The 12,503-nt window shown below is 39.2% G+C and overlaps 1 protein-coding gene across 2 annotated transcripts; it reads left to right on the forward strand.

The window, feature by feature from the left end:
- Positions 1–845: 845 nt before the first annotated feature.
- Positions 846–11,647, forward strand: RB195_011474 (uncharacterized protein; the record flags this gene model as incomplete). Of its 2 annotated transcripts, XM_064192901.1 has the most annotated exons (9): positions 846–2,243; positions 3,611–3,685; positions 4,748–4,792; positions 5,204–5,236; positions 5,376–5,472; positions 9,071–9,147; positions 9,494–9,609; positions 11,085–11,214; positions 11,570–11,647. In XM_064192901.1, 9 exons carry the CDS (start codon positions 846–848, stop codon positions 11,645–11,647), a joined length of 2,049 nt encoding a protein of 682 aa, XP_064050484.1. The 2 variants fall into 2 exon arrangements, with proteins under 2 accessions (XP_064050484.1, XP_064050485.1); XM_064192902.1 differs by lacking the exon at positions 5,204–5,236.
- Between the last annotated feature and the right edge of the window lie 856 nt (positions 11,648–12,503).

Below are 12,503 nucleotides of genomic sequence, written 5' to 3' on the forward strand. Positions count from 1 at the left end.
ATTCAATTTAATTATCAGTTATTATTAGAGAGTCGGGACTTTAGACCGAAAGAGAATCCAAAAAAAATTACCCAAGTGATTCATTGGAAGGAACCCTCATACTATGTTATATGGAAAGTTTTTTAACCCAAAAAATGACAGTAAAAGATTTGGGAAAAGTATTCTATTATTTCTATAAATGACTATCATTTCGTTTTAAACATTGCACCAAAATATTCTGATCAATTAGAACAATGATCACAAATTTTTGTCGCAGTGATAAACTCTGTCCATCGTGGATCTCGTGCTAATAAGCGCCGGGATTTGTCCTTTTCAAACTGTGATGTTCTGCTGAAACCACTATGCAGAATTTCCCTCTAAACTTCCGGGATATCGTGAAGAAATATTGCGTAAAATCTCAGTCAGTTGGCTGCTTTACGCAACAAATCTCTTTAATCGCATCATCGATGGGACGTTACGTTAGTTTTCCCTCTCTTAGTATCCTGCATTTCACAACTTTCTTTGTCTAGCAGTTTTCTAGCCCCATAACTTCTTTTTTACGTAAGTTCCTGGTTGCCGTACTATGAAGTCGTGGAGTTCTGTACAAATAAAATCCTAGTAATGTGGCAAATCCTGCGAAAAACTTGATGCCTTAATGTGAAACCCTTTTGTGACGATACGGCGCTAAGGCGATAGCGAAGGTTTTCTCTCTCTCTCGGGTTGTGGGCTGGGCGTGCGGAACAAAAGTGCGCGTGGCGTAGCGGGGCGGCGACGGGGAACGGGTTTCGTGCTGACCGCGTCGGTCCAATGCTGGTCAACTCTAGAAATCCGCCCGCCTACCGTCTAGCCATCGCTACTCGACGACGATGATGCAGCAGCACGTCGTGTTTGTCGGCGTTCTACTTCTCTTCGCATACGTTTCCGCTCAACAAACATTTCAATCGACATTGTTCGATATTCCTGCGGAAGTACCCGCCGAGGACTATGCTGTACTGTCACAAATAGAGGATGTCCCAACCAAGAAGACAAAGGACAGTGTGAAACCGATTAAGCTCAACAAAGCTGCTCTCAAAGTACCACATGTGCAGCTGGGTACTCCACCACCGGTTCCACTGCCACCTCAGCCTCTTCCACAACCACCTGTGGCGGTAACTCCCGCACCGTTCACTTTTCCAACACATCCAACATTCGCTCCATTTACACTTCCAACTCATCCAACACTTCCACCATTCACTCTACCTACTCATCCCACCGTGGCACCGTTGTCCTTCCCCGGACAACCAACTCCTCCTCCGCCACCGTTCATCGTTCCTACACATCCTACTATGGCTGCTTTCACTTTGCCTACTCATCCTACTTTGCCGCCGTTCACATTCCCAACTCATCCAACAGTCGCTCCGTTCACGGTGGCTCCTCCTGCTCAGCAGTTCCCCGTGCCAGGATTCGGAGCACAACCACAGCAGTATGGACAATACGGGCAGCAATCGCAGCAGCAATTTGTGCAACCACTGCCGTCACAGCAGCCACAGTACGGTGCTCAGGCGCAGCAACCGATCGTGCAGCCACCACCTCCACCACCTACACAGCAGCAGCCAGTGCAACAGAATGTTGCTCAACCACAGCAACCCGTTATTCAGCCACCGCCACAACCACAACAGCAACAAAACCAATTTTATGAGACTCAAACACAACAGTTCGGAGTGAATTCGCAGCAAAACGTACAGTTCGGCTTGGTACAGCAACAAGCACAACTTGGACAACAACAACAACAACAACCGTACCTACTTCAGCAGCCATACGGTGGAGTCCAGCAACAGTACGGACAACAGTATTATCAGCAACAACAACAACAACAACAGCAACAACCGTACCAAGTTTACCAACAACAACAACAAAACTATGGTCAACAACCGGCACAATTCTCTCAACCATCGCAACAGCAGTTCCGACAGCAGCAGCAGCAACAGCCTCAACAACAGTTTGTAGCGCCTCTGCCACAACAACAACAACAACAACAACAACAACAACAGCAACAACAATTCCAACAACAAACGCAATTCCAACAGCCATATCAACAACAACAGCAACAAATTCCACGACCACAACAACAACAACAACAACAACAATTCCAGCAACAGACATTCCCACAACCGGTTCAACAACCACAACAACAACAACAACAACAACAACAACAATTCGTACGGGCCGCAGGAACCCCTCCAGTTCAACAACGTGGAGTTCCACAACAACAAATTTTTGAACAGGTATGAAAAATTTCTACATCATTGTTTTTTTTCACTCGATGTGCTCCATTTTTGAGGTTCTAATGATGATAAACTAGTTGTAAGTGATGGTCTCTTTTTTAAATTTTTTTTCATTTTTATAAGATGACGTGACATTTTACTTCAAGTTTATTTGAATTTTATTCAAATTCCCTTTGAAACCATGTAGTTAGTCCAATAATTGATTCAACACAAAGCATGCATGTAGTTTAGATTCTCGCCACCAATAGTTGGGACCCTTATTAAGGACTAAGTTGAAAAGATCCTAACTACAATTTTTTAACCAAGTTTTTCTAAGTCGGACGTGACAAACGCTGGAACTACGAGAACACTGACTTCGTGGGAAATATTCATTCATGCATCTAGTCGCTACGAATAGTACAATTCTAGTGTTCGACGGTGCTCTTCGAACACTTTTTCTCCCGTCTGGGTTTCTGATCATTTTGCACACTTCTCGCTGCACTTTTCTCAACTTCGTCTCTCGCTCTGCGACTACCATGGATTCTTTCCTTTACATTTTGAATAAGGCGAGAACCTAGGTCTATAGCGCTTCTTTAGCCAAATCCAGACCAAACCTACATTGAACTTGTCCTTCTTGTTTTTACGATTTTCAACCATTTCTATAAATCTTTCATCGTTTTTCATTTTTTTTTCGGTACCTAAACTTGCATACGCTGTCGCAGTCACCTGGAATAACCAATCGATCCACAGTTGAAGGGTTTTTTTTAAAGAAATTTTTGGCGTGATTCTCATCAAGGACATCGTTCTTTAGCACTACAAAACAACAAAGGACGTTAAAAACTGCGAACTGGCGGTTGACAAAGATGGATTTAAAAGTTGCACTTCGATAAATTTAAAACTTTGCGAAATTTCTCAAAGAAAAAACGAAAAAAAATGCATCTATGAATGAAATTGAGAGGCTGCCAATCTGAAGGCAGTAAGATACGATCATTTTCTAATCGTCTCTATATTTCTATGCATTTTTATGCTCTATTGTCAAAATTATGAAGAGACTCTTTAGGAATATAGCCTTTTTTGATTTTCTGTTGTTTACATCTTTTCAAATTGACCTCGAGATCTTCCAATTGGCAGTTAAGCTCTGAGAACAACGGGTCCTCCTAAGTAATCTCTTATTATTTCCCAAAAATATTTGCTTTTTTTTGTACAGAAGTTCTATAGTACAGTTTCGATTGATAGAAATTCATCGAAGCAATCCCCGTTTTCCCTAGATTTTCGCAGTGTCATCTTTTTCGGATCGCAAATGGCGCTGACGGATTCCATCCCATCCCAGCTAGTCATGTGATGGTGATTCACGCTGAAGCATCTCACTTATCTCACTAATATTCCAGGTAGTCACAGCTGGACAGGGACGTATCGTAGCACCATCCAGGCAGAAACAAGTAACGAATCCAGCCGATCTGCAGGTACATAGCGTTCTAGGACACTTTATTGCATTATTTATCTAAAAGAGTAGTTAAACACCGATTTATTTGTCGCGCTCATGTACAGAACTACAGTAATTCTCCTATATTTGCTACTCCTCCGGATCTGATGCAGATTCCCGGGAACGGAGAGAGTAGGAGTGCGATCCAGATCAAAAAGTTATGACAGCGTGTATAAAGTTAATGCATTAAGGTTGCTTACAGAATTCATGGATAAAATTTTAAAAAACAAAAAGTAAAAGCTGATTAAATTGAAGTTAATTCTGATCAATATTGCTTAGAGGATAAAAAAATAAAGGAAATAATGAAAAATTTACCTATTTAAAATAAATTTTTAAATTGTAGAAATAATAGACGTTTTAAGAAGTTGTAGAATTTCTACAAACAAAATTTATCGTTGCACCTGCATTGTTTATACAAGAAGTGATTGGAATTCCATAAATAGAGTTACTTCATAAAATTCCATTAACGGCAACCGAGACCACCTAATAAGGCAAAAATTTTTGAACAAATGCGCTTGAGTAACCGATGGATTTCCAGGATGAGTAAGATCTTTTTTCGTTCTTTTTTTCTCCGCTGTATTATTCTGGGTGACGCTTCTCGTTCCTATACAGCAAATTCCTGCAGGAAACGGAAAAAGTAGGAGTGTCATCCGGATCAAAAGCGAACGATTGCGTAATCAGCAATATGTAATACCGCTCAAAACCTTATTGCTTCTAATTTTTTATTTTTTTAGTAATATTTATGAAGTGATGATGTATTGCCGTAGATTTCTAATGTTTATTATCCTTTGAGCATTCAAATTCCATTACTTACGGATCAAATCCTACTTACTTGCGCCCCAACCTGTCTATTGTTTTTGATTTCTTAGAATTCGCCTAAACAGCCATAGTTATGTAGTAAGAAACACATTTTTTAAAATCAACCACATCATGTTCGTTCCGGAAAAGTCGGGCGAATTATGCACCGGGTGCCCCGCCTCTTTCTAGTAACCACCAATAACAGTAGAGATCAGTTGTACATGTGTGATGTGAATGATTTCAGATCGAAGAACCTGGACAACTTGTGGAACCGGCGCCACCATCTCAGGTAATGGAAGATTTTTTTCTACGTATTTTGCTTAACAAAATATTCACTTGATAGAAGTTGACATGAGAGAAGTAAGGAACGCCTGAGGATATGTTTTAGTACGTCTTTGTTTCTATATTTTTTTAGAAAGAAATTGTTGTCACATGACACCTGATTTTTTCTAAATATAACAACAATAAGTTAAAGAATAAATCTTTGAAAGAGGTGTCCCTGACGATTGGCGCTCGTTCCACGAAAATATTTCATTTGAGACGTTTTACAGCATAGAGTGATGATCATATGGAATTTTTTTCCCAAAAAAAAATCAAGTGTTTTTCCTACGTCCTAAAGGGAGTCTCTATAATATTCTTCTATCACATCTATCCTTATCTATTAATTTATGACAATCACCTAATTAATTCCGACGTTCAGCACTTCATACGATTTCATCACCAAAGGAAACAGGTATAGATAGATTCGTAGCTTTAGTGGTAGTACAGCATGCGACTATTTCCTCGTAGAACAGTTTCCGTAGTTTCTTGAGTTCCTTGTGTTGTGTTATCTTCACCCTGAGATCTTCGCATTTCCAAGGAATATATTCCAGGCGGCGGCCAAGTTACCCGAAAAACGTGTGGAGAAAGTGTCAAGTTCGACTCCGAATCGAATATCGTTATGGTTCAAAGAGCAATACGACACGAGTGGTTAGTGCAGAAATTATGGATGTTTTTTTCCTTTAATTAGTATGACCTATCGCCGATTAATATCCCAGGCTGCTCGCGTTCATAGCATGCGAATCGATTATTTTTGTTTGGTCGGCCGGGTTCGTCAAGTCGCGCACGCATGAATCGGGGCCAACGGCTCCTAGCGACGTCCGCTGTCGTTGCGATGAGCTTTGTAGTGTGATCGCGGGCCGTGCGCAATGCGATTTTCTTTTGTCATGATTTTGCAATTGCATAAGGATCCGCGGCGACAAGTTCATGACGCACAACGATGTTTCGGAGGGAAAAAACACGCTGGCTATCGATCCCACACAATCCTACAATCGGGAAAGTTTCAGTCTTTACACGAAAGTCTGATGTGTCTTTTGGGATTCGTCATATTCATCGCAGATAAAAGGTGCTGGGACGTTGATTTATAGATAAAAGAAGCAAATTCAACAAATGTAACCCACTGGATTAAGTTGATCATCCAGAAATTCACTTTTTTCCTGGGAGAGATGTTGTAGTGATCCTATCTGCAGTAGAGAACATAGGAAAACGTTCCCGCGAAAGGATTTCCCATCACCTCAGAAGAAAGATGAGATGGAAATTCGTCTCAAGAAAAAAAAAACGTCATTTTTGCTCCAAAAATGCAAAATAAGCATGAAGAATAACAGTCGGTTCTGCATTCCTTTTATTCTTGTGTGACCACATCTTTTTATATACTCAAATAAAAAGTAAAAAAGGGGAAAAGTGGGGAAATCCTCAATGACCTCCCAACTATAGCATGAAATTATTATTTGCATATTGTTTTATAATATTTATTACGCTCGGCTATATTACTACTGTATTTATACAATATTATTATGCACTATTACACGCTAACATACTTCCCCCTCCAAGTTATTATAATTATTGGAAAAATCAGTTGTGACCAGCGTAAATTGACCAGCAATATTGATCTCTAACAATTGTTCACCAACTTTTGGCAACAACTTCTGCTCTTCTTACATTTCGATCCATTTTTTCTTCGTCAAGATGTTCCCATTCTTCCTGAATTTTCCCTTCTTCTGTTTTTTGCGTTCCACTTCTAATGTGGCAAATATTTGCATTTCCTTTTTTATTACGGCAAATTCAACAAGGCACCAGATCATGGAATAGGAACTATTGCACGATTAAAAGACATTTTCATGTTTTCACTAATATATGCCGCCCTCAAATATCAATCAACTTTTTTCTAATAATGAAACTTCTAATTGGTTTAAAATATCGTTCCCCCCTCCTTTAAGTACTTTTTACACCTGAAATTTTTTGAAATTTTTCTTTTTGGATCAGAAAAAGAAACAATGAAAGAACGACATCAGTTTTTCTGTCGGTATATGTAGAATGCACTTTCTGTTTACATCCTTGTAACAACTTATCGAGAGAATCAATCTCCTTTTCAGCTCTGCTTTGTTTTTTTTTCCTTTATTTTTTTGCTTTTTTTCTTGGTATCTGAATAAGCCAATTTCAATCAAAATTTGATCTACCACTACTGATTGCAGTTTGACTAATTTTGATCATTGACATAGAGTCCTTTTATTCCCATCCGAGAATTTTAAGGATTTGACATGAAGCAGGTCAAGATTTTAGCTCTAATACAATAATTGAAACTAGTTATAAGGCACAGATATTCCTGCAAAAATCTATTTGGTCACTTATTACAAAATTTCCCTCCACGATCGTGAACTTTCTTTAATTCACAGTCGCCTGAGGTCTCAGTGAAACATTGAGTTTATAATTCATCCAATCGATGCCATTGAATATTTTATTGAATATTTTGATTGCTACTTTTCTGAGTGATCTAACTTGGTTACCGATCAAAAAGTAAGAATGTTTTTTCATCATGGACAAGTGGATTTTGGAAGTGAGGTGCTGAAAATTCACCTGAAACAGGGAGGATTGCAGGAAATTAAAGGCTTCGTTATTAAAGGCATTAAAGTGTTTATAATCAGTATGTTTGGGCAGGACTATGCAGTAAATCAAAGCATGTTGTTCTGTTTATGGAAACGAGAAGAAAACGGATACCGAAGGCACTTAGGTGCTCCACTTTGGTGTTCGATCCAGTGTTCCTCGCGTTCCTATTTGGAATGTTTTTAGTGCATAGAAAAAGAAATGCATCTAAATGGTCAAATGTGACGCATCTTATCACTTTTTCTGCAATTGCGTACTATAGGAAGATGTTCTACCTATCGGTCGTGCATCTTATACCAACCGGTTAAGGTTGGGCACAGCTGATCAAGGGGAAGTGCAAACTTTTGTGAAGTTCTAACTCGTCTACAGAGTTAAGACTTTTTCCTCGTCGCCTTATGATCATGTACAGTACTTTTCGATGCATTTCTGATCCGCGGTGCAGTGAAACGGAAGGAGTTAAGAGGAGATTTTGGAATAAAAACAGACATTTCAACTGATAGCTTCGGATAAACACGAAACTCTCTGTTCTTTTATTTTTCCACTAATGAAATTGTTCTAATGCCAGGCCAACCATAGATTTGTAAAAATTCGACCTTCTTTGAATCTTGGCATAAAGATTGCAACTTGTTCGCTCCGCGTAACGATTCCGTTACGCGGAGGTCCGCTAACGTCACGCTTTACGCGGCTTCTTGGGCTCTGACGAAGGCGACGACGATGAAACGTAAGCCATTATAAAGCCTGTTGAGAATCTTGACTCTTGCTTCAAATTGATAATCAACGAGTGGCGAGCATATTTAGATGAGCGCTGAGAAAAAAATTGCCTAATAATCCATACAATATATGTATATATATATAATATTATATAATACTAATCCCAGCACGTGATTTTCTGCAAAACTGCGTTGTATTCGATATTTGAGCGTGTAACACTACATCGTCTACCGCCGAATAAAAGATTTTAAAAAATTGCTGTTAGGAATTGTACGAGAAAGTGGATTCGATGTGTTTTCCTGAAACCATGTGCTGAAGGGTAAAAGAATTAACAAAGAAATGTATTAGCTTTTTCTCATTTATTTCAATCATGTTTTTTCTTCATAAATTATGATTGTGCGTGCTTATTTATTTGTTTATTTTTACAGGCTCGTGTAGAAAAATAAACTATTCTTTTCATAGTCGGATTATCTTTTCATAATATACCCTATTACTTCAAAAAAAAAAGAAATAAAGACAAAAAAATGCATTACAAAACCCCAGTGCTCTTCCCAGGACCTTCCCACCTGTACTGTACCGTCGATTCAATCACCACCGTTATTCCATACTGAACATCGCAGCACAAACAGGTCGTAATCGTTGACTACGACACCGTCTTTCCGATAGGATCAGCTGAATCGCGGCGAACCTTCCGCTTCCGTTCGATTTTGCTTTGTTCCTGTTCGATAGCTATCGGGTCGATCCTATTGCAACGCGCTGGTCGTATGTAAATCCACGAAATTCGATGAGAAACGGCGCCGCGGCTTTGAATATTCCGCACAGCAGCGTTCATTCTTTTTGGGACAAGTGAAGCGTGCTGTGCGGGACTAGGTGTGACCTCTTTTGAGGTTCCCCTGGACGCATTCACAAAGTAGGGAACGAATTTTTTCTATTTCAGCCTGCCAGAAAAACCTCTCGAAAATCGCAGAAAAGTTCCGCACTAAGTTCCCAGTATATCTACAAAAAGCAGGAAAGGTAAGAATACGTTGTGATGTTATTATTGGATATAATTCGTATTCTTGAAGGATGTAAAAGAGAAACAGAAAAGCTTTCCCCAGCCAAAAAAATACTTTACAAAATTTCTTTTGTTTACTTTATATGAAGAAATTGAAGAAGAATGAAGTTGTTTCAGAAATTGCGAAAAAATCAGATCACTCAAGAATTTTAAGTGTATTTCTATTTACTTTTCATCTACTCCTCTGAAAATCTATTTGTTCGCCAATAAGTGCTGGTCTAGAAGTTCTATTTGACGGAGAACAAGACGCTGTTTGAAAAAAGGAACAACAATTGCCTTTTCTGATCTTTTCCGATTCCTTTCCAGGATGCTGCACTCGCCGATCTCATCGAGCAACGACTTATAGAATGTGAGAGGAAGTCGACTGCTAGTCATTGGGACAAAGTCGATGGCCTTCTCACCAAGATTTCACTTAGCAAGAGGTAAGCGCTAAAGATTTCTTGGAACTTTTGTCTTTTCCTGAGGTCTACAAAAGTTCGCTCACACTCAAAAACGTGGAAATGACTTATTTTTGAGTTCTGTAGGAAAATTTGCATTCTGTAGACAGCCAGATAGCACGGTGTGGACAATGTTCACAAAAATCATCTAAAACTTCTCTATCACTGGTCACCACCTTACTACCTTCCACTTGTAGAGTGCATTGGTTAGGAAGTCGCTGATTCCTGTTATCAGAAGGGGATGATGGTCGTCATGCCTATGTCTAAAAGAAAAAAAATCTGGTGGTGGGGGGTGAATATCACTACATTGTGTGGTTGTGGAGTATGTGGTACCTTCGATTTCGGCTACTCTCCTTTCTTTCTTTTTTCTCTTTAATAATTCCAGATTTAATTCTGGATTTCCTAACTAACAGCTATGTGTTTCTTCCTACAAACATCCCATCAGGAAATTTTCTTTTGATAAGCACAAAGAGATTTTTCTCAGCAGGTCCAAAGGTGAATTGTGAGCACACTTGAATAGTTCTCGGAGTTCTTTTCCTCCTATCGCTCATCCATTACTCAGATTCATTTCTGCATTGAGAATTCTTGCAAAGAATCCATCATTCATAGTTCCTTAACAAGTTAGAAGCTAATGTAGAACACTCGGCCATAGAAATTCGGTTGTGACAGCACTGTCGATCGTTTCAAGACAGCCCTAGAGCTAACCAAGTCTTTCATCCCTCCTGGGTCAATACATTGGTACCAGACCTGTCTGGAAGGATACAAACGTTAACCTGGCACTCATTCCTGGCACTCGGAAGTCACCGCAGGTTGCACACGTAGACGTACCACATAGAAATTTGACAGGTTTCTGAATTGATGGCGAACACGGTAGGTGAATCCTTGAGATAACTGATCAACGAATTGCGCTTTATCCTTAATTATCCTTGGTTCAATTTACTTATAACGATAAAAAATAAAGAATTCTCAATAGAATTCTCATGAATGACGATAATTTGACAACTGCCCGAGTCCCATTTGTGCCTCTTCGCTTCCTAGCGTGCATAGTTCCACAGAAGCGTGATGCGTCGAATGATCTCGAAACTTGAAGATTTTAATATCAGCGTTTAAATCTTCATGTATGGCCATAGCTAATCGAGCGCAGTTTACTTTCAACTTTTGTCGATGTACTATACTATTTATATACTGTAGCCTGTTCGTGGATTCTGCAATATTTCATTTCACACAAAACTTTCGTGGGATCAAATCGTTCAGATCCCCCTTCCGATTAAATACAATCGCTAATTTTTTTCAATTTAACCCTATTCATTCACTGCTTGAGAACGAATTATATTGGTACTAATTAATAATAATGAATAATAATTTGAATTGGATCTGCTTTAAAAACCTTGCGTTAGCTTAATTTATCTCTATACATAATTATGTAAAAATGGAACAACATCACCAATTCCTATTTCCAGTGAGGAATCCGAATGCCGAAGTGGACTTATCCAGGAGCGAATTTCGTGCGTGAACCTGCTCAATTACGCATGCCAATTCATCGATCCATCGTTCATCTTCCGATTGGTCCCGGCAAGAATTACGATACAGGTGCAATTCACATAAACCGATTAGCATGTTCTTACGCCACTTTATCTTCTTATATAAGAAGTTTCCCCGACAACATTATCCCGAACTGATTGTCATGACATGGAAACGATTTTCTCGTAGAGAAAAATCATCGTTTTGTGGAAAAGTAGAAAAAGCTGCTACCAGAGCAGATATTACTGTATACTGCTATTTTGCTGTATAGGTTTCACTGTATATTGCTCATTTACCGTAAATAGTAGCTGATTTAATGAAATAATGAAGAATAGAGAACCTTTTTTTTTAGTCAACCTTTCATTTAGAACTTATTTAATGTTACTATTGTGTTACTTCCACAAAAATAGCTAATGTTTTGCAGGAAGCCCGACAAGCTGAAAATGGAGCAGAGAAATGCCGAAAAGTTGTACGTTTGGTGAAGAAACGACTAGAAGGATGAATACCTCTTGACGGACGCGCTTTGTGCAATATAAATCCTAGAATAATATCCTGTTAATTCTATGTTGACTATTGTGAATGCAGTTTTAACAACTGCTTTACTGTCAAGTCATATTCTGACTCGGCATGTAATTAATCAGAGATTTTTTGCTCATGTGTTGTGTCTCTTTCCCTATAAATTATTTATTTATTTGAAAACACCTATAAAAAGTAAAGATAAAGTCACTGGCATATTAATCCACTTGGGATGCGCTAACGCGTTCTACTGGAATTCGCAATCGTTGAGGTTTGGGAACGCGTGTTGGCCTACAATGACTTGCGGGGGCCAGACGATGATCGAGTCAGTGTTTTTGTCCTCCCAGACAAGTCTGGTACCAATTTATCGACCACGGAGGGATGAAAGGCTTGGTTTGCACTAGGGCGGTTTCGAACCCTCGACCGTGTGGCTACAACGGACCTCTAACCGACTGCGCCACACTCGCTCGAAAACATCCATAAGTATGCCATAAAACAGAATGAAGAACTAACAGAGCTCACTAGATTCTCATCTACGGTTTATAGAGCAAAGTTGGCTCTTCTTTGGCAGATTGTGTGGTAGAGGTTATTCTCCGGCTACAGAAGGTAAAAAATTATACTTTAGCCTTTGCGTTTCTCCTAAACAGACGCCATCCTTAAAAAAGGGCTAAAATTGAGAGAATATGCCATCACTGTCACTATCAATTTAATCGCAACTCCTTAAAAAAAGAAAATGAAAAATGCTACGACCCTCACGGAACTGGTTAGAATACATGAAATTCAACCTCCTGGACGTTCAGAATTCAGATAGCAGAATTTTTTCACGTGTAGTGACTGTTTTT

The sequence above is a fragment of the Necator americanus genome, chromosome III, assembly GCF_031761385.1.
Source record: "Necator americanus strain Aroian chromosome III, whole genome shotgun sequence".
Classification (NCBI taxonomy): domain Eukaryota; kingdom Metazoa; phylum Nematoda; class Chromadorea; order Rhabditida; family Ancylostomatidae; genus Necator; species Necator americanus.